The sequence below is a fragment of the Stigmatopora nigra genome, chromosome 17 (genome assembly GCF_051989575.1).
Source record: "Stigmatopora nigra isolate UIUO_SnigA chromosome 17, RoL_Snig_1.1, whole genome shotgun sequence".
In the NCBI taxonomy this organism is placed as follows: Eukaryota; Metazoa; Chordata; class Actinopteri; order Syngnathiformes; family Syngnathidae; genus Stigmatopora; species Stigmatopora nigra.
The window spans coordinates 2335211-2356728 of NC_135524.1; the positions used below are offsets into that span (position 1 = coordinate 2335211).

The 21518-nt window shown below is 41.9% G+C and overlaps 4 protein-coding genes across 5 annotated transcripts; 2 read left to right on the plus strand and 2 right to left on the minus strand.

The window, feature by feature from the left end:
* Positions 1-7: 7 nt before the first annotated feature.
* On the minus strand, positions 8-2179 carry nsa2 (NSA2 ribosome biogenesis homolog (S. cerevisiae)). The gene is made up of 6 exons (XM_077736705.1): positions 2011-2179; positions 1446-1633; positions 1151-1301; positions 906-1085; positions 639-831; positions 8-197 (listed from the first exon to the last, which is right to left on the minus strand). Exons 1-6 carry the CDS (start codon positions 2011-2013, stop codon positions 130-132), a joined length of 783 nt encoding a protein of 260 aa, XP_077592831.1. The 5' UTR covers positions 2014-2179; the 3' UTR covers positions 8-129.
* A 211-nt stretch (positions 2180-2390) lies between these two features.
* gfm2 (GTP dependent ribosome recycling factor mitochondrial 2) lies at positions 2391-7331 on the plus strand. Its single transcript, XM_077736700.1, has 20 exons — positions 2391-2565; positions 2629-2710; positions 2808-2853; positions 3082-3179; positions 3253-3378; positions 3454-3542; positions 3620-3708; positions 3765-3825; positions 3967-4149; positions 4232-4312; positions 4458-4606; positions 5040-5180; positions 5246-5345; positions 5417-5579; positions 5880-5956; positions 6017-6155; positions 6221-6391; positions 6452-6567; positions 6626-6808; positions 6948-7331. The coding sequence occupies exons 1-20, from the start codon at positions 2557-2559 to the stop codon at positions 7074-7076; spliced, it is 2232 nt and encodes a 743-aa protein (XP_077592826.1). The 5' UTR covers positions 2391-2556; the 3' UTR covers positions 7077-7331.
* On the minus strand, positions 7144-11353 carry hexb (hexosaminidase B (beta polypeptide)). 2 transcript variants are annotated; one of them, XM_077736701.1, is made up of 14 exons: positions 11027-11353; positions 10625-10776; positions 10349-10414; positions 10190-10236; positions 9995-10105; positions 9823-9924; positions 9606-9738; positions 9326-9506; positions 9169-9255; positions 9027-9099; positions 8250-8430; positions 7663-7753; positions 7485-7589; positions 7144-7418 (listed from the first exon to the last, which is right to left on the minus strand). In XM_077736701.1, exons 1-14 carry the CDS (start codon positions 11281-11283, stop codon positions 7355-7357), a joined length of 1650 nt encoding a protein of 549 aa, XP_077592827.1. In that variant the 5' UTR covers positions 11284-11353; the 3' UTR covers positions 7144-7354. The 2 variants fall into 2 exon arrangements, with proteins under 2 accessions (XP_077592827.1, XP_077592828.1); XM_077736702.1 differs by lacking the exon at positions 8250-8430 and adding an exon at positions 8613-8790.
* Positions 11354-11918: 565 nt separating this feature from the next.
* On the plus strand, positions 11919-20067 carry enc1 (ectodermal-neural cortex 1). The gene is made up of 3 exons (XM_077737751.1): positions 11919-12194; positions 14900-16704; positions 19816-20067. Exon 2 carries the CDS (start codon positions 14906-14908, stop codon positions 16679-16681), a length of 1776 nt encoding a protein of 591 aa, XP_077593877.1. The 5' UTR covers positions 11919-12194; positions 14900-14905; the 3' UTR covers positions 16682-16704; positions 19816-20067.
* The last annotated feature ends 1451 nt before the right edge of the window (positions 20068-21518 follow it).

Here is a 21518-nt window from a genome sequence, read left to right on the forward strand (position 1 = left end):
TCACGTGTTTGCTTCAACATCAACTTTATTGTTAGCAAATGTTGACATGGAAGATTCATGTTGTCCTGTGTAAGCTTAAAAAAAAGTCCATGTACAGCAAGACCTCATCAGTCTTTGAACAGATGAGTCTTAAACCAACAAAACTGCATTAATGCAGCCATCATTCTCAGGGTTGTTCGTCACTTGGGCGTATTTACCTAAAATGGAGAAAAAACATAATTAGAGAAAGTTGACAAGACCTGATTGTGAGGATTTTAGAAGAATAGTGTTGGGCAATATGGGCTTGAGGGGCTATTAAAAAGTGCGTACATTTAGTAATCCATAAATAAAATCATATGATTAAAATAGCAATGAGCACAAAAAAAATGTCTTCATATTGAATGCATTTTCTGCAAAAAAATGGCCAATTCATTTAATCTAACAAACCAAGTGTTTCTGTATATGTTAAGAGTTTTTGTTGAATGTTGCTATTTCCAATCGTTTCAGTGGTTTATTTAATAGTTAACAGTTCAATTTTACAATATATTATCATAATTGACAATGTATGTTTTTACCATGGTTTTTAGTGACAAACTGTCATATCACTCAGCCCTACCCAATAATGATAATAGCCCCAAAATGGCTTCCAGGTCACTTACCCCACACGACTTTGCCTCCCTGTGTGACCAAGCCCAGCTCGCTGACATTGACTTCCACGACAGTTCCCTTGGTGATGACCCCCAACGAGGTATAAAGCGGGGACGACGGGTTCTTCTTGACGCCCAATATGGGAAGGCAGAAGGTGGCCTTCAACTCGGGGTGCGTCACATGTGCCTTCTTGAAACGCAGACCCTGCAAAATCGACATCGCCATGGTCAAAGACATCAGAAAAGCCATAATGTGCGATTAACGCCACTCCGACTCACCATGGGTCTGATGAAGCGCTCGTATTTCGGGGGTTTCCGCGTGAATCCGTCGCCCACGAAACACACTTTTGTCACCATCCTCTTCCACGCCTTCTTTTGGCGTTTCCCGGTTTTGACGACTTTCAGGACCTCCGTCTCGCCCTGGGCTCGCACCTTGGGCAGGGGGACCTCCCATTTTCCCTGCAAGGCGGATGTTGGGCGTCAAAATACGTGGTGGCGAAGACAGTGAGGACAAGGCAACTCACCGCTTTCTCTTTGCGCTTCTGCTTGATCATATTGGACAGCACTTTGGCTCGAGTCTGGCCTTCACGGTCCAGCAGGTATGCGGGAACGGCACCGTCGGGGGTCTTTTCGTCATCTTTTTGCTTTGTCTTCCTCTGTTCATGCATTTTCATGCTGCACCCAAATAATACATTATTAGTAACACAGTATGCAATACAAAGATTGTTACATCTTGTTAATTTTGTCTTTTCATATTATGTTTCTAGATTGTTGATAGTTACATAAGTGGGAACACAAACTATGGCGGAATCCACTCACGTTTTCTTCATCTGGACTTTCTCGGCATACCGCTGCTTGTGGTAGAGTTTGGCCTTGAGACCGATCATTTTGCGGGCCTTGTGGGCTCTGGTGTGAACTTCTCGGCTCTCCCGCTTACGTTTTCTCTCGTGGTGGTCCAGGCGGTAGCCATGCCGCTTGCGATGCAACTCGATATGCTCGTTCTGAGGCTGTAATATTCAAATGTTGGAGGAAAAATACGGGGTACAGGTTTATAAGCATAAAAAACTCAAAAATCAATAAGTGCTATCGAAACTGTATGTATGCCAACTATTATTAATGTACCTTATTACATACAAACTGATAATAACTACAATGTGTGTATACGTCTCAATCGGATCAATGTATGAGTAAAAAAATGTTGACGAAAGATCAAGAATCCGCGATGATCATTAATCCACGATGATCAAAAAGTTATTCTGTTCCACATTATCACAATATTAAACACGTTAGTCTAAAACAGACACATGGAGGCTAGCCATAGCATCGAGTGCTAGCTATTACGTTAAAAATTCAATGACGGCGTCCGACAGACTAATCAACTCACCATCCTGTGTTGGGAAAGTTGCGATCTTTCAGAAAAATGTGTTGCTTGTAGGAATTTTTATTTAGATGTCGATAAATTTAACTTTTTTCCTCGACGCTGATTTTTTGATGTTGTTTAAACCAAGCCGAGTTAGAGGAAATACGTCATCTTGTGTTCCGGTTGTGTTGGGCCGTCACTGAAAACCGTCCGGCTAAATCTAAATATATTTACTAAAACACACGGATATAAACGTGGTTAATCTGGCTCGGAAATAACTAAAAACTTAATTTTAAATATTTTAATAAAATAAAAAAATACAATTACAGTCAATTTTACTTGCAGAAAAATTTGCAATATTTACGTTCTGAGGGGAGCTTTTCAAAAGCTGTACCCTGCAAAAATGTGACAACCTAGAATGGTTCCCCCAGTGTAGGTTTTGTTTACAACCGCGTTTCTCTTTGAATATGTATTTGTAAATGTTTTCCAATTGAAAAATCATGTCAGTGCATGTTTAAATAATACTCATTCTGAAGAATTATTATGGCGACTACATTGGACCTTTGAATTATGATTTGGGTAAGCCACTGCCACTTCAAATTGGGAGTTCTAGTGTCTTGAGACGTTCAATGTCCTTTACAGGTCAAGTATTTCTTAGTACTGCGGCGCGGCAGGTGGGCAGCGAACAGGTTTCGAAAGAGAAGTTACAGCTTCATTCCTGGTGGTAAGTCATTATGTCACCTTTTCCCTGAGTTGTTAAATAATATCTAAAGAAAACCAGAAATGTTACATTATGCCATAAAATGAGCACACTTTTACAGATGAAGTTAAATCGCTGCGATCTGTTCCCAGCCCAGATGTGTCCAAGTAAGTGCCGAGTAGTTTTATATGTGAGTTTCTCACAGTATAATTGTGACAATTGAACTACAATTTCTTAAAAATAAACGTCCAGAAGATGAAGTAGTGAGTAATAGGGCCCATAGTCTTATGCTAATGCAACATTTGTACAATAACTGCAGTGTGTAGCTTATTGACATTTTTATTGATTACAATACACCCAATAAGCATGAAACACTGAGCCCAATTGCACCATAGAATCCGCAACATTGGCATCATGGCCCATATCGACGCGGGAAAGACGACAACTACAGAGAGGATGCTCTACTACTCTGGCTACACTCGGGCATTGGGAGGTGAATGCGCAAAATGGAGTGGAATCCCCATAACAACTCTCATTAAAACCATATTTTTATACTTTCCTTGCAGATGTGGATGATGGAGACACGGTCACGGACTTCATGGCCCAGGAGAGAGAACGCGGCATCACCATCCAGTCAGCAGCGGTCACCTTTGACTGGAAAGGCCACAGAATTAACTTAATAGATACTCCAGGTCTGTTTTTATGGTTCTCACTATGAATTGACATGATCTGTAAATGTGTACCTTTGTTTTTATACGCCATACTAGGTCATGTGGACTTTACTCTAGAGGTAGAGCGGGCTCTTCGGGTTCTGGATGGGGCAGTCGCTGTGTTTGATGCATCTGCGGGAGTCGAGGTGGTCATACATTCTACTTTCATGACAAAATACATTTAAGAAAAGCACATATAATCTACTTAATTTGTATTCTAAAGGCCCAGACGATGACTGTATGGAGGCAGGCTGACAAGCATCATGTCCCATGTATTTGCTTCCTGAACAAGATGGATAAACCTGCAGCTAAGTGAGTTAATACTACATTTTTTAATGTATTGATAGATTTATACATTTTTTTTCCAGTCTCAGTTTCTGCTTGGAAAGCATCAGACAGAAGTTGAAAGCCAATCCGGTTCTCCTCCAGGTAACATTACCATGAAAAACCTATAAAAAGGCTTAAATCAACTTACTGGCTCCATTAATGGTGGTCAGCCTTTAACTATTTGGACATATGTCGCTGTCCATGGTCCTGGAATATAACCACTAACTCCTACCTACTTGCTAGATTCCCATTGGCAGAGGGAGAAACTTCTCTGGGGTAGTCGACCTGCTGACCAATCAGAAGCTCAGCTGGAAACCGACAGATGATGGGCGCTTTTTTGATACCAAAACTCTGAGTGAGTCCCGACAAGAAGAGGCGGAGCTTTTCCGGGAAGTCCAACTGGCTAGAACGGCTTTAATTGAGCAGGTGATTAATTAAGCAGGCTGCAGTTGGACATCCATGAAGTACAGTAATGTAGTCTCCCTTTTTTTGTTCTGATTTACATCAGGTTGCAGATTTGGATGATGAGTTTGCTGAAATCCTGCTATCTGACTATAGTGACAATTTCGACGTGGTTCCTTACGTAAAAGTGAGTTGTGTGTTCAATTTGGTAAAAAAAATGAATGTAGAAAAAAACAAAATACTAAACTGCTTCCGGAGGCTGAATTTTTCAAATATTTGAATGTTATAGCAGACTGGCTAAACAAGTTTTTTTTTTCTTTTTTTTTCTTTAGCTCAGAGAAGCTGTGCGGCGAATCACTCTTACCCGTAAAGGCGTCCCAGTCCTCTGCGGGAGTTCTTTGCGCAATAAAGGCGTTCAACCACTCTTGGATGCCATCACTGCTTTCCTGCCTGCACCTGATGAAAGGGCGCATGACCTAATGTGAGTCAAAATTGCTCCACTCTTTTAAAGTATATAGATGTATATTACATTTCCTGATTTTCCCCATCTTTAAATCATTAATTGTAATTTTTAAATATTTTTTCCTGTTTTTAGTTAAAAAATCATTTAGTAAAATCTAAACATATATATAAAAAGCTAAAATACACATTGTTTTAGATCTATAAGAAATGGAATATTACAGGGCTTTTAATCAAATTCTTTTAATCCATTTATAAAAATTAAAAAAATCGAAATATTATATCTAAAATGGTCCGGCCCACATAAAATCGGGTCTGACCCCCTTGTTAATAGACCTATTTCACTTGCAATTTTCTAAACATGGAAATTGACCATTTTCTGATCATGTTTATTTACCAAAACCTCAATCAGACTTGTCCATTTATGACATTGTCTCACCTGTCCTGTCCATCAGGCGCTGGTACAAAGACGACTTGTGCGCTTTGGCCTTCAAAGTTCTCCACGACAAGCAGCGCGGCCCACTGGTCTTCCTTCGAATCTACTCGGGAACCCTAAAAGCACAGACAGCCTTGTACAACATCAACAGGAACAGCACGTATGTCATCACTAACACCAAAAAACAACAAAGTAGCCTACCAGACTCAATACTTACTTTCTTAGTGAGAGGATGAGCAGACTGCTGGTACCTTTTGCCGACCAACACGTTGAAATCCAATCCATGACAGCAGGAAACATCGCCTTGACTGTCGGACTCAAGAAGGTTAACATGGCCGCTGTCGTCTCTCCATCTTTTCCAAAGTGCTTCATGTGCCTTTTTTCTTCTTCTAAAAGACAGTAACTGGGGACACCATCGTTTCCTCCAAAGCGTCGGCGGCTAATGCGGCTCGCTTAGCGACGTCCGAGGGTCGGAAAGGCGTGGCTCTGTCCGGTGTGGAGGTTCCAGATCCGGTCTTCTTTTGCACAATTGAGCCACCCACCATGGCCAAACAAGATGGTGGGTTACAAGTCAATGTTGTGATATCATCCGACCTATAAATGGACTTTTTGCAATATCTAATTTATGGCCAATAATTAAATTGTTAACTATTACATTCACTTTTTGGAAAATCTTGCTGATTCACCATCACTTACAGTCATTGTTGTAAAAGTAGCACTGGAAAAATGTAAAATTTCTAATATACACATTTACAGTTTAAACTGCTTTTCAGCATTAAAACCCAAAACCAAAAAAATAGAGATTATCGCCCCACTTAATTTTCATCCCTCAATACTCAACCTATTTTTTCTTTCACAGATCTTGAGAAGGCCCTAAACAATCTTCAAAGAGAAGACCCTAGTCTAAAAATCCGGATTGACCCGGATTCCGGACAGGTACAACTGGCTCATCTCCATCTCCCATTTCCAGCATCCATCTTTTTTGTCCACCTCCAGACTATTTTATGCGGCATGGGTGAACTCCACATCGAGATTATCCACGACCGTATCCGAAGGGAATACGGCATCCAGACCCACTTGGGCCCTCTACAGGTGGCCTACCGAGAGACCATCCTCCACCATGCTTCTGCCACGGGTACATAAATGTCACTTTTCCTATTGAATTTCCATCCATTTCCTCGCATTTTTCTTCCAATCCAGACACTCTTGACCGCTCTGTGGGTGAAAAAAGACACATTGCAACGGTAGAACTAAACGTCCGACATGTTCCTGGGTCGTGTCTTGTGGAATTTGCTGAAGAAGTTGCTGCTAACTTATCAGAAGATATGAAAGAAGCAGTGGCAAATGGAGTAGATAGCTCTTACCTCCAAGGTTTGGATAAAACTTGGTCTACAATTGCTTTTATGAGCTCATTCCGCACTATATTTTCAGGTCCATTATTGGGTTATCCTCTCCAGGACGTTTCTACGCAGATTCAACGCGTCAACATGGAACCGGGAACGTCTCTGGCGATGGTTTCCGCCTGTGTTTCCCGTTGCATGCTAAAGGTTAGCATTCAGTAGCACATGATTGAACAAAGTTGATGATTAAAATGTGTCCTTAAAGGCTCTAAAGCTGGCTGGTGGGCAAATTCTGGAACCCGTCATGTCCATGGAGGTGACTGTGGAGGAGGAACATTTGGGTGTTGTGTTAGGTGACCTGGCCCAAAGAAGGGGGACAGTTCGGGATATTCAGAGTAGACATGACAACAAGTTGTTGTTGGCGAGTGTTCCATTGGCAGAGACTAGGGTGAGTTCTAATAATTCCAGTTTCTGTTTGGGATATTCAACAAACTTGGAGAATGGCCCATTGAAATGTACATTGGGAAGTGGGAGTAGTTTTCTTTGTGGTTTGAAATAATTCTGAAGACATATTTTTTGTTTTTAAGGGTTATTCTACTACTCTACGAACACTTACCTCAGGGAAGGCCACCTTTTCCTTGGAATTGGACACCTATGAAGCCATGAACACACAGGAGCAGAATATACTTGTGAAGCGAATGGCTGGCTTGTTGTGAATTTGGACCCTCAGCACACTATAAGAAGTTAAGACTTTGGGCTTGATTAAAAAAAAAAAATTTAGTCTTTTTTTTCCAGTCAGTCTTAATATTTCAAAGTTGAATAAACACAATCAAGTCTGTTGTCAATAGTACATGAAAAATGTACATACAAATGTGTCCATATTTGTATGCACAGTCTTAGAAAAAAATTGCAATAGAGTGCATTGATCAGAGAATGTGTACAAAATAAAAATAAAAAATGCCTTCATGGTTTTCTTGAGTTTCCCTCTTCTTCCTTAGATTCCCTTGTACTCTTGCGGGCAGTAGCCGGTAAATAACGGTTCAGCGGCGATCCCGCGCCTGCACGCCAATAAAACCATCAATTTTGTTGCATGTTTACTTAAAAAAATAAAAAATGGTACTCACTCCACCATGCGACATCGGTGTAAAAACAGCCTGTTGTACGCATCGTTGACATCCGTCACGTTCTTGGCGCTCCAAAGACGTTCAGCCACGGCGCTAGCTCGAGGCCTGCTCATATGACAAAAACAGTTCTAAAATGGCCGCAATGCTACGGGATGGAAAACACTTGAGGCCGTCGTACCAGAGTCGCGGTGTAAGATTGGTGGCGTCCACGTACTCCCCCCACAAGCAGGCTTCTCCGCCGATCACTAGGTTCTTCTGTGTTTCAGTTCCTAGTTGCGAGAAGAAGTGGAATGAGTATTTGACCAAAAAATTATATTTTTTGATCCTCAATAGGCTTACGCTTAAGTGCAAGAGTCATAGTCTTAACTATAGGGAACGTCATTTTTGGAAGATTGGAAATTAGTTAAAAAAATATTTTTTTTATGTATATGTAAGTATTTTTATGATTTAAGTATAGGTCGTTGGATGGCATTAATGAATGATAACTTCCATCCCTCCCATTCAAAACAGATTGTTAAATTCGCATTGAATTTGTATTGCGATGTCCATACTAGAACTCCTCAATAACAATGCTTTTTTTTGCGTATGGCTTTTGTAAACTGGGCTGTAAAACCTAAAACTAGTGAGGAGAAAAATCTCATGACAACACGTCATAAACAGCAAAAAGCCTATTAGTAATTCTTTGGGGAAGAAAGGATTTGGAATCCTATCTGACAATGCGTTTTCCGTCTTTTTGGACTTATGGATGGGATTTTTGACACAAACCCTGGAAGTCCTGTGGGTCTGCCTTGTAAATGCCAATCCAGTCCTGGCCATAGGCGATACGGTTCAGGTACCAGGGTGTGGAGAGCAAGGTCTGGTAACCCGACGCTGTGACTTTGGCCATCTCATTCTGGTATTGCTGCTTGGTGCCTTTCCACACATGGATGAGTGTATCAGCCTTTAGCTACATAACACACATAAGACAAGCACCCATGTCATAAAGTAGGGCCGTCCTACGAGCAATTTACGGTCTATTTTATTCCAGGTTATTTCTCCAGGGTCGTCGAAATGTCCAACACCGCTAACGGTTAGCCGCCACCCGTGCACTTTGAAGCGTAAGCCTATTGCTGAAGCCTTTGGACTGACCGTTGAAGCTGAGCGGTTCCACTTTGTAGTACTTGATCCAATCCTGGGCGTAGCTAATGTAATCTAGGTACCAAGGCGACGAGAGTATGGCGGTGAATCCGTTCGCCGTCACGTTGTGCATTTCCGAGCCAAAGTCTGCGCCGCCCATCCAAACGTGGACTACGGTGTCCGCTTTGAGCTGCAATGCGGGTCAAGCTTAGTGGTACCATGCTACCTCCTTCTGGGTAAGTGCTTGTCTTTGGAACTCTGTTGTTATTGTTTTACTTTGGGTCATGTAGTTTTTGTACTTTAGTGGTTTCATACTGGTCACTCAGCATGTTGATAATACTAAATTTCCCATCATATAATGTGGACACATGCAACTTAGTGTAAGTTAGTTTTGGTGTCCATCAAGCCATAAAAAATGTACTTTACCTCCACACCATTGTCGAAAACCTCTTGCCAGATGATATAGCCCTTCTTTGTGGATGCCACAATGTCCAAAAGTCTACATAAAATCAGAAATAAACACATTGAATAAGAAGATTCAACCTTATAATGAATATTGGATGCCTACTTTTGGACGTAGAAAGACTCCAGTTTGCTGTAGTTTTTCCCAAAGCCCTGCTGCTCCATGAACGTCTGAATATCAGGATTGCTGTTCCTGAAAACAAGAAAACGTCAAGGGTTAAAACAAACATGGGCGCTAGATTTATTTGGCAGTTTTTCCTCACCAACAGGTGAAGTCTACTTCATCTCCACCCAGGTGAAGGTAGTCATCTGGGAAAACAGAAGCGATCTCCTGGAACAGGCGACTCATGAAGTCATAGGTGGAGTTGGAGATAGGGTTGACTGGACCGAAGCTGTTTGACGGCTTGGTTCCGGCGAAGCACGCCGTCAGAAGATCTTCCTGTCCTACAAAAAAAAAACATTGACTTTATTATCCTGTTCAGTAGTCCAGTTTCCTAACCTTTACTCGACCGATTTCACAAAAGAGAAACTATTACAGCGCACCTTTTCCCCAAGACTGCGTATGACCCGGCGTGTCAAACTCCGGGATGACTCGGATCCCTCGTAGGCGAGCGAATTCGATGATCATCTTCACGTCAGATGGCGTGTACACGTGTGTGTAGGGATGGAAGGCGCCCTGGAGAGAAGATCGTCAACATCCATCTATTTGTGGATACGACATTTTAATATTAATGCATCAGTTAACCAAAATGTTAATAACCTTCCGACTGAGGTCTGGGAACGTCTTGCTCATGTACGGAAAAGATGGATCGTCGACGATGTGCCAGTGGAAGACATTAAATTTGTTCATTGCCATGGTTTCCTGGAGTCATGAAAAAAATACCTTAAAATACATTTACAGATTGAATTTTCAGTTTAATTTAGATACTTACCAGATTAGCCAGAATAACTTTGACAGGAATAAAATGTCTTGAGGTATCCAGTAAGAGGCCTCGGTGCCCAAATCGAGGGAAATCACTGATTTCGCTCCAGTTGACTCGTTTCTGGAAAGATGGACATAAAGTTGAATGGGATGATTTATGACACTAAGCATTTATTTTGATATTAGCATAACAAAGTCGACTTACAGTGCCGAATTCATCCTCGTAGACCAGCTGACTGAACGTTTCTAGACCTAAAATAAGCCAAAAATCAGTGCGAAGGTAATTATTAATGAACCTGACAAATAATTTTTCTGACAAAGCCCATTGATTGCAAGATGGAGTAATTTAAAAGTAAAAACCTACCATGTAGGGCACCCCAAACTTTTGGTGCCTTCAAGATGGCAAAAGGTTGATCCACCAACAGTTCATCTGCAAATACAAACAAAATATAATTTATCTTTTGTGACATTTCAGGTAGTTGCAATTGGCTGAATTTTGTTTTTAAAAATGCTCTGTCAACCTTTAGTTCATAGTACACTTTTTTTGTTTTACAAGTAAGACAAGTGTAGTAATGATAGACAATAAAAGAAGAAATGGACCCTGCTACAATGAAGATAACAAGTACGCTTGCTCACTCACATGACTCGTCAGACTTCACACTGGGGTACAGGTCACATTCCGATTCCGGGTTTGTGATCAAGACCTGCAGGCCATTCAGTTGAGGGAAGTCAGTCCACTTGCCTTGTGGTGGCCTTTTGTTTTTAATGCCACCAAATATGTACTTGTAGTACCTGCAAAGGGGAGTACAATAACAATGAATAACGCATTTTAATAGAAGTAAATATAAAAAGTGCATGTTTTTACAAACCTAAATTATGACCAAGTCCATGTCAATTTCACTAAGAGAACAATTTGACTATGTTGCAGTTTTTGCATTCATTTTTATGAACACAGTATGTCCATTTACAATAGAAATGCGACATCAGATGACAGCAAAAAAAGCTACAGAATTACATAATGCAAAAAAACCGAAAATATTACCTTCTGTATGCGTTCTGTAGAAGATTACAGCTCGATCCCGCAGACGACTCTTTGCCGTCGAAGATTTCAAAACTGTCAGCAGCTAACTTGAACGCCACATCGAACGTGTTGACTCGTTGGGGTAGCGGCCACAAAGACCCCCATTTGGAAGGTTCCCGGTCCCGAAGAAGCCCCTCATCTGCCAAGGGGTCCTGCTGGTGTCCCCCAAGGCAGGACGAGACTATAAAAAAGAGGAAAACGCTCAGCGATGCTAACATGACAGACCACTGGAACAATAAATAGTCATGAGACTGCAATGGTGACGAGGAGCAGCCAAATAGTTTCTCAAGGGGCGCGGCCACAGTGACAAACAGGGAAGTCCCATTTAAAAGGGGACAGTTTATTTTTATTTTGTTTTCCTCTGAGATGATATTTTGTCATGATATTAAGAAAGTATTAAATACATGATTTAACTGACTTTCAATCGGTTAAATTCTACTATATCACATTGTCCACAGGGAGTCGCTGTTGTCAGACTTTACATTCTTTCCAAATATTGCAACTAAAAAAAACATTTTTTTGTATTAAGTCATTGTTTGACCTCTCACGTCAATTATTTGACCCTTAACTCAAATATTTTTCCTTCAAATTTTTTTACATGAATATTCTTCCCAATAGTTTAAGTATCATCATCTCTTGAGTCATCAGATATTGATTATCATCTTCACAAAATACATGTACAACATACCAAAGACAGTGTTGATTAAAAACTACCCCATTTTTTTGTTTTCAATTTGATTTTGTTTTGCATGCCAACGCTCCTCCCACTCTAGCTCCTGCTCCAATTTGATTGGCTCCACTGGATAATGTTGCCCCGCCCAATCAGCCCAAAGCACTGTAATAAAGCACCATCGAGCTCAGTCATTCTCAATAGGAGAACAAGGACAAGAATCAAGACAAGTCCTAAAGTCCATCTCCTGATCCTCATCCCCAATGCTTAGATCTCTCTAGTACGGACTTGGGGTTCGAAATCGGAGAAGGTCTAGCTTTTGGATCGGCGGTGGTATCTAGAGAAGAAGAAGAAGAAACGAGGAGAAGAAAGCAAGGCGGCCGCATCCTGGCTTTATCACCGCGGGCATGTCTGAGGGATTCCACGGGCGAGGTTGAACTCCTGCTTCACCCCAAAGAGGTAAACCATTACATATTTATTACCCATTATTATGACTATTTTATGAAGTAGGAATCCACCAAAGGCTAATTCATAGAGGATAATAACCAAACTGACGGATGGGAATGCATTCATATCTGCACTAACAACCTCAATTATGGACAGAATACAAAGCATCAGGAACAAAAGAAGCAGCCATGAGAAGCAATTAATAAAACATTTGGTGTCATATAAATTTGCAAGCATGCAAAAATTGTTATTTAGTCATTTTTTCAGTTTTTAGCCCCTTGTGCTTGATTACAATTGATAGCCAAGATGTTTCCTTCAATATATTCGACTATTTCCACCACTAAATAAGATCAGAATTGAATATTTAACATCTATATTTTCATTTTTTTTGCGACTAAGCTAATAAGCCTTCAACAGATAACAAATAACGTCAATACTAAATGGGTCAACAGTCGGAATAAGTTGACTTTACATACAGGTGGTTACAGTATGTACATTATATTCTACTGGTGTTCACATTTGCCTATTGAAGTCATTCAAATATTTGCTTTTATTCTAATGATTATCCTCACAGGGTTCACTTGTGATGCAAGATGATGCATCCTGGTAGTCATTCAGCCTAGGTGGATTTTGTTTTAACCCTGTTTTGGTTCAGTATCGGAAACGGTTTGAAAATGTTTGCAGAGATCTAACGTGACAGGCAGAACAGGTAAATGGTATTCCTTGAGACCACAACATGTACAATTAAACAAATAGCAAAGCTTAATTGCATTCCATTGTTTCCAATGTAAACGACGCAAAGGCTTTCTTTGGAACTAAATAGATCCAGATTTCAGGCGTATTTACAATTAAAAACGGTTGACAATTCCGTCATATGTTTCCACAACTTACTTATTTGCGATTTTGTTATATGGAACATATGCTAAACTATCTGCTAAAAAAAATCCCTTTTTATTGTCTTTCTTAAATTCCCTTAGTTTATTATACTGAATCATCTGTAATACATTTATATGGAAGATCCATTTTTTTTTTTTTTAACAATAAAGGAGTCTTTTACTGTTCTAAAAGATTGGTCATATGGCTAATAATGTATAGCCTAGTTTCCTAGGCTATATTTGAACGTTTTTAAAAAAAAATAGTTTAATGACTGCGATGTGGACGACTTAAAATTTAAATATTACCGTATTCTACCATTGAAGGCCCTTTAATCCGATCTGTAATACACAACAATATTGTTAAATATGTCGTCATTGTATAGTCCAAAAAAAATGGATATTGTCAATTGCCCTATAACAAATGGGTCTTAGGTTTGGAGGACAACTTGTTTTTGTTTTACCCTGACCAACCCAGTCGTTGACGTATTGTTGATACGTTTCCAAGAAACAAAATGGCGAAATTGGGTGCCAACAACCGGCAGGAAAAGCAGGCTTTCGGAAAGACAGCTGGCAAGAGACGCCAAATTAGATCCAGAGGAGTTTTGAAGCCGATCAACGGTCTCCGCTACGCTTTTTGTCGCTTCCAAGTGGCCCATTTGATCCCCCCGTGTTTACTCGCGGAGAAACTCCCCCTTTAACATTCCCACCAGTCTTCCCGAGTCCGTGATTGTGGACACCTGGCAATGATTTTAAGTTTGCATCTAGCCAAGCCTCAGATGGAGTCCAGAGTCTTTCTCCCTAGTCCTTCTCTCCTTGTGTTGTTTGTTGGCATTTGTGTCTTATTATTATTACCATTGGATAATTCCCCCCCTAGAAAAATATAGATGGTTTACTCACATGTAATTGGCCGACGACTTCAGTCACCGGCAGTTGCCTTTGAAAGAAAGAACCTCGGTTAACCGGATGCTTGAAGATTGTCAGGATGAGCTCATGGCTCCGTTAGTCATGTCTGGGGATGAGAAAATATAGCATGACTGGCATGATTATTTACAGAATAACCAGTCCATCCCGGGATTTTCAACAGGGTTAACTAATACACAGAGGAATGGTAGACGTTTGGGAATGGCCATTAGTGCCAGATTGTGTTTTTTTTTATTAATTAAATTCATATCCTCTAAGGGTTATAAAGCACACTGTAGAGTATTTTCTAATGACTGTGTCAATGAATGCTTATAGTATGCAATAGTATTTGCCTTATTGACAATAATACACAAGGCAATACACAAAACAAACCTTTCGTCATGGTTATCTTTCAATTGGGTCTTGGAAAGGTCCAAAAGCTATGAGGTGCCCCTTTGTTGTTGCTGGAATGCGACCAGTCCTGTCTGGCTAAAGTATTTGGGCCTTAGTTGATGACTTTACATGAGTACATATTGCATCTGGTGGCTGTTTGGTCTGAAACAGGTCCACCGGATACTGAGTACAATGTACCGGCATTAGTGTATTCAGTCCATTGCATCCTGTCTCCACATGCTTGTTGCCATTAAAGAGCTTGTTAGCACTCGCCGAGGCTAAAAGCTGGCTAGCAGCTGTGGGAACTTTTAACTGTGCGCATAACTGGAATGCCAGCAAGTGAGAAAACCACTCATGGGACACGTCAAGCCTTGTAGGTGAATGATTAACATACTTGAAATTTACGGTATCGCTTTGAATGCGGAGTGTACCTTGTCGTCACCTTGAATTGTTTGGATGCTTTGAATTCTTGGTGGACTACGTTATGTGAATCGTGCTGGTCAACCCCATAGAAAGTAATTTTTTTCTTCTTCTTGGTTTTATCTTCAGGACTCGATGAAAATGTCGGTGTGCGTCCACGAGAATCGGAAGTCCCGAGCCAGCATCGGCTCCACGAACATCTACCTGTTCCACAAGTCGTCGTACGCCGACAGCGTTCTCATGCACCTGAATTCCTTGCGGCAGCAGCGTTTATTCACCGACGTCCTTCTCCATGCCGGCAGCCGGTCCTTCCCTTGCCACCGCGCCGTGTTGGCGGCCTGCAGCCGCTACTTTGAGGCCATGTTCAGCGGCGGGTTGCGCGAAAGCCAAGCTAGCGAGGTGAACTTCAACGACTCGGTCCACCCGGAGGTTCTGGAGCTGCTACTGGACTACGCCTACACTTCCAGGGTGGTCATCAACGAGGAGAATGCAGAGTCGCTGCTGGAAGCCGGGGACATGCTGGAATTCCAGGACATCCGCGATGCCTGTGCAGAATTCCTGGAACGGAATCTTCATCCGTCCAACTGTCTGGGCATGCTGCTCCTCTCAGACGCCCACCAGTGCACCAAACTCTCGGAGCTTTCCTGGAGCACCTGTCTGAGCAACTTCCCTGCCATCTGCAAGACGGAGGACTTTCTTCAACTGCCCAAAGACATGGTAGTGCAGCTTTTGTCCCATGAAGAGCTGGAGACCGAAGACGAGCGTCTGGTCTACGAGGCCGCCCTGAACTGGATCAACTACGACCTGGAGAGGCGCCATTGCGATCTCCCGGAGCTCCTGGGCACAGTCCGCCTGGCCTTACTGCCGGCCATCTTCCTCATGGAGAACGTCTCCACCGAGCAGCTGATCAATTCCCAGGCCGATAGCAAGGAGTTGGTGGACCAAGCCATACGATGCAAGCTAAGGATCCTCCAGAACGATGGCGTGGTCAACAGCCAGTGCGCCCGGCCTCGCAAGACCAGCCACGCCCTCTTCCTCCTGGGGGGCCAGACCTTCATGTGCGACAAGTTGTATCTAGTGGATCAGAAGGCCAAGGAGATCATACCCAAAGCCGACATCCCCAGTCCTCGAAAGGAATTCAGCGCCTGCGCCATTGCCTGCAAGGTGTACATCACGGGAGGCCGGGGCTCTGAAAACGGTGTCTCCAAAGACGTCTGGGTCTACGACACGCTTCAGGAGGAGTGGTCCAAAGCGGCGCCCATGCTGATCGCCAGATTCGGCCACGGCTCAGCCGAACTCAAGCACTGCCTCTACGTAGTGGGCGGTCACACAGCAGCCACCGGCTGCCTACCGGCTTCGCCATCCGTCTCGCTCAAGCAGGTGGAACAGTTTGACCCGGCGGCTAACAAGTGGACCATGGTGGCGCCCTTGAGGGAGGGCGTAAGCAACGCAGCAGTGGTCAGCGTCAAGCTCAAACTCTTCGCCTTTGGGGGTACTGGCGTCACCCATGACAAGCTCCCCAAAGTCCAGTGCTACGACCCCCAGGAGAACCGTTGGACTGTGCCGGCTTCGTGTCCACAGCCATGGCGTTACACCGCTGCCGCCGTCTTGGGTAACCAGATCTTCGTCATGGGCGGAGACACAGAGTTCTCGGCTTGCTCGGCTTACAAGTTCAGTAGCGAGAACTACCAGTGGACCAAAGTCGGAGACGTGACGGCTAAGCGTATGAGTTGCCAGGCGGTGGCGTCTGGGAACAAACTGTATGTAGTGGGGGGTTACTTTGGGACACAACGCTGCAAAACCTTGGACTGCTATGACCCTACGTCAGATGCGTGGAACAGCATCACCACGGTGCCCTACTCGCTAATTCCCACCGCCTTTGTCAGCACTTGGAAACATCTGCCTGCCTGAAGACCTCCAGTCCATCCCGCAAGGTACTTCCATAGGTTTTCCAGAGTACTTCAATTGTTGTCTTTTGGGATAATCTTGTCCAAACAAACAAAATCTTCACACAAAATAGTGCTGGTCCTGAACATAAAGATAGAACTGATAAAAATATAGACAGACAATAGTATATTTTCCTTACCTTGCCAATGGAGGTCATCTAAAATCTCCTAGTTTAGATCATATCACAAAAACTTGGTTTGGAGATTAAGGTCAACCTAGATCTCCATCTTTTGTTTTGAAATTCATGTTGTTGTTGCCCTGCTTAGCGTCCTAAAAGTTTGACAAAGACCAAATTCCTTCCCGTAAAGAGAGGATTAACTGACCGAAAAAACAACTCGCCAACTGCTGGCTCATCATTTGAATCTAGCATGAGGTTTTTCATTTGTTTGTGGGCAGAATGCAGGCACCTCAGAACTTAGACGCCATTTTCTCCCCCTTCTAATTGTATTTCTACCCCTTTGTGTATAGGAATGCGATGACAAAACCCAAAAGATGTGCGGCTGGATATCATGCGGTTATTTACATTGACGCAACCCGGCATTACTAGAATTCTTTGTATGGGAATCCCATCTGGCTAATGTGGGAATATTGAAGGTTGAATGATACTTCCCAGACACTTTTTCCAACTTCTTTGGACTATTAACGGAATGTCAGAGTGGCGCTGGCAGTGGTGGGGGTTGAGCAAGGGGAATGGGGGTTGTTAGTTAAGTAACCGCGGCGACGTGCCAGAGGATAGAGAGGGTAATTGATGTAGAATGGGATACTTTTATTGCTCCTGTGGGGGAGGTTACTTTAGCCGGTTGGCCAATTAGACAGAGGGTGGTTGAGGCGGGGACGAGGGGGGGGTCTGCACGCCAACAGGCCACAACGCCACAGCCAGGCCTAATCCACTCTAGGTCGCCTCTCTTTGATGAGGTTACGCTGCCGGTAGCTGGCGAGAAATGAGGCCGCCCCATTGGGAAGCATTCGTCATGGGTTAGCCATTGACTTGGTAAAAGGCAGTCGATTGCCCATGTTTTTCGTTTATTTGCATTAAATTTAAAATAAAACAATCAAAAGAATATAGCTTTTTGCTATAGTGCCTGTTCGAAAAACTTGTTTTTTTTTAAGTATACAAGGCGCACCACATTATAATGCGCACTGTCAATGAATGACATTTTAATTTTCTTACCATATATAAAGTACACTGGATTATAAAACGCCCTGTCTATTTTGGATTAAATTTAAGACTTTTAAATGCGCCTTATAGTCGTAAAAATAAGGTACACGTTAAAATATATGCCAAAAATGCGAGGAATTCATTGCTAAACTACGAAACTGAACCAGGAATTTGATATTATCATTATAACCGATTTACTATCCTCCTCCCTTAATCCCGAGTGACTTCTCTTTGGATTTTGCGGTCTAATTATTCGTGTACCGTGCGAAAGCACAGGTCATGAAATATTCCGACACGAATGCCCACTTCCTGCGCTTAGCTCTGAGGGATCCAATAGGAAGAAGCGGTAAAGTGAACGCCTGTTTTTGTTTTTCTGACCTCCTTCTCAGCCGCCATGACGATGAACGGCCTCGACGTAGGAGGCGAATTCGCTAGCCGACGGTCGCCTCGGGGGGTGGGGGTGCCGTAGCGGGGACCCGTCACCCACGCGGGCTTGGCGTCTCTTGACAACAAGGCGTGGGCGAGCATCCGGCGCGTACGTCCTGGTTGGATAAAGCTAGGCGAGCGGCTAATAGCGCGGGATTACTTCCCGGCTCAAGACAGTCACCCGAGGCTTTAATCCTGCCACTTATTTAAACCTCAGCCGGCTTTCAGGTTGACAGCTTGCTCGCGGCGGAGTCGTGACGAGGGAAAGGGATGCCGTAAAAACTTTTGTCCTCCATCCCCCCCTTTTATCCGACTTTATGGAGCTGACCGAGCCGGTTAACGCTCGTTAAAAGTCAGGCCGCTATGATGGGATGCTGAAATCTAAAAATTTTACGGCGGTTTTAACGGAGTTCGATGATAAATGAGCTTTCACTTGCAGTTTTTTCTACCTTCAAGGTACTCAAAGCGCCTTAAACCGGATCATTAATGAAGTGATGACGCAGCGTTAGCAACGGGGTCAAAAGAGGGGGGCTACTGTGTCTTTCTTAAGGATACTTGGGGTGGAAACCACAAGGGTCACTCCCAAAATGTACTTCCCACCATTTAAATGTGGAATCCTCTACACACAAAACACAACTTGCATTTCTCATTACTGTATTTCCCGGACTATAACTTTAACTACTACTACAGCCTACAAAACAACACTAAAACCAATTGAAACTATTTATAAGCAAACTCAAAGTATATAACAGAAAGCAAAAAACGCACCATTACTGTCAGATATATAAAAAAAATGCCTGAACTGGAACCTTACCTTTAAATATATAGATGCCTTCTTAGTTTACCAAATCTTCCAAAAAAAAGCTCCTCCTCCACTGCAAGATTTTCTGCAAGAAAATTCCAATAGATCAACAAGGGCTGGCTCTAGAGGTGACTGTGTAGTTCCCTTCAAAAAGTGCTAAATTAGCCAAAGTAGCTTCTTTCTTCTTACCTGAAACTCAATTGCAATTATCATAAGTGAAGTTCTGTCTCTGGAAGTCTTGGCCAATCATCTTAAAACCTGTTAGAAAAAAAAAAAATTGTGATTACAATGCTGTCTAAAACTGTACTAAGTGTCATCGTTTATCTTCTAAAAATGGAAATCTGCTACAATCTTACATATTTACATGTAAATACTCATTGACATAAATATGTTCTATAATATGTACTGTCCCTTTATTTTTATTAAATAAACCAAAGTGAAACACATAAGTCACTCATTAGTTTAAGAAAAACATTGATAAGTTGTCATACTTTTAGTGTCTCAAATGCGGTCGCTAGTTTTACTTCAACAATAAAATAGCGGTTTTAGCAACAAACAAACAACATTCAATTGTTATAAAACAGGAATACACAAGAAAAATACACTCATAAAATATAATCAAGAGGGCTACCGGATTTGAGGCTTGTGGCGAGTAAAGGAATCCAAATGAGAACTGCACATTAAAAAAATGTCTTGTCATTTGTTTTCCAGATCTCCGGGTTTTTGTTTACTGTTGTCATCATCATCAACGGGAAGATGGACTGTGACAAGACCATCTAGGAGGAAACCTCAAAGATGGATGCTCCATAAAAAATGCCCAAAATATACAACAGGCTTGAGTGACACATTTCAACTATTCAACGTATTTTCATGACTACACTGTCCAATGTGTGGACAAATAGCACAAAAAGATCAACTCCCCCCAACCATGCTTATGACGTACGGTTTTTTTTGGGTGGGGGGGGGGGGCTGTTTTGGAGACGCTGCTTTCTATTATGCCATTGGTGGATCTATCTTTATGCCTTTTTAATGCCGGAAACATTTTCATTATTTGTAGTGTTGCACCGATACTATTTTTTTCTCTCTAACTGGACAGATATCACATTTTTAGGAAAAAAAATACAAAATACTATGATAAGTTTTATAATACTAAGTTATTGCATACTCTCTGCTTAAAAACTCTTTATAAAGACAAAAAAATACAAATTTTAAGGTTGCACAAATTGATACCACTACATTAGTTTATCTTATCTCATGCTAATCACTTTTACTAGTTCACAAAACTGCTTTAGGTTTTATATCAAAGACAACATTTTTACAATATCATTGTGCATAAAATGTTCAAAACTGTAGTAGTACCATTTAAAATGTATAATTAGCCACTATTCAAAAAGTATAGGCACTAACATTGAAAATACAAGCTTTTTTTCCGACTTTCAGCTCTATTTCTTTCTACCTTTAATATGTTCGTCTTTTCTAATCGGCGGCCATCTTGGGAAGGGCAATGGGCGATTGGAAACGAAATTTTAAAGAGCACATTTTACACAATGGCCAATTTTAGTACCTTGTGATAACGTGTATCGGTGCAATACTCAATTTCTCTACTTACTCTATTTATTTACAAAGAAATTTCCACCTAAATCGAATAAAAAAACAACAGTTGTAGTAGTTGGCCTGGTAGTGCCAATGGGTCAAAATCCCTATTAAAAATCTACAGTATGTTCACATAAAAAAGGACCCACACTAAGTGACGGACTAGACTTCTTCCCGGAAATATTATTATTATATAAAGGCTTGGTCACCACAGCAGGTCAGAAATTCTTAACGAGGAGGAGGAAGAAGCTCAGATTACTCACAGTGCGAGGCCACGAAAACCATGGGGCGTCCAAGGCAAAGAATTCCAACTCGACTGGGCGAAACTTGTCTTAAATCAGCCGCCGCAAGCCCCCTGCCGACTCCCTTCAAGGCCCTGGAAAAGTGCAAGAATTAGCAGTTAAGCATTGACAACCTGCCGTGATTGACAGCCAATGAAGGATGAGGGTGGGCGGGGTCTGAGTTATTGATAAAGGTTGACAGTGCAACAATTTTTAGTTTGAACATGGTTGAATTTTTGTCCAATATTTTTAGGTTGCTTTCAAGGCAAATTTTGGATTGTTTTGGAATGTTTTGGAATGTTTTGATTTTGTTTTCATTTTTTTGGATGTTTGCCCTGCACAATGTTTTCAATTTTATTTAAAATGCACAAAGGCATTTGTTTGCCATGTTAAGAATTTAGAAAACCATTTTTAGATGGATTGGACGTCCATCAATGTCGATGGGAAAATATTCTAATGAATATTTATACGCGCAAGACCAAAAAAAAATAATGCAAAAGTACATGTGGCTTTGTCCTGGTTGATGTCATGACTTTTTAG

What these genes read in the sequence shown, in the direction of transcription:
- nsa2 (XM_077736705.1), bottom strand. An exon ending in AAAGTCCAGATGAAGAAAAC is followed by an intron (nt 1,302 to 1,445) that starts GTGAGTGGATTC and finishes ATTTGGGTGCAG; the next exon opens with CATGAAAATGCATGAACAGA. An exon ending in GGGAGGCAAAGTCGTGTGGG is followed by an intron (nt 198 to 638) that starts GTAAGTGACCTG and finishes TCTCCATTTTAG; the next exon opens with GTAAATACGCCCAAGTGACG.
- gfm2 (XM_077736700.1), top strand. An exon ending in TTACAGCTTCATTCCTGGTG is followed by an intron (nt 2,711 to 2,807) that starts GTAAGTCATTAT and finishes ACACTTTTACAG; the next exon opens with ATGAAGTTAAATCGCTGCGA. An exon ending in ACGTGGTTCCTTACGTAAAA is followed by an intron (nt 4,313 to 4,457) that starts GTGAGTTGTGTG and finishes TTTTTTCTTTAG; the next exon opens with CTCAGAGAAGCTGTGCGGCG.
- hexb (XM_077736701.1), bottom strand. Translation starts at nt 11,283, where the DNA reads ATGTTAGCATCGCTGAGCGTTTTCCTCTTTTTTATAGTCTCGTCCTGC. An exon ending in TACGCAGTCTTGGGGAAAAG is followed by an intron (nt 9,507 to 9,605) that starts GTGCGCTGTAAT and finishes TTTTTTTTGTAG; the next exon opens with GACAGGAAGATCTTCTGACG. An exon ending in CACCGATGTCGCATGGTGGA is followed by an intron (nt 7,419 to 7,484) that starts GTGAGTACCATT and finishes ATTGGCGTGCAG; the next exon opens with GCGCGGGATCGCCGCTGAAC.
- enc1 (XM_077737751.1), top strand. Translation starts at nt 14,906, where the DNA reads ATGAAAATGTCGGTGTGCGTCCACGAGAATCGGAAGTCCCGAGCCAGC.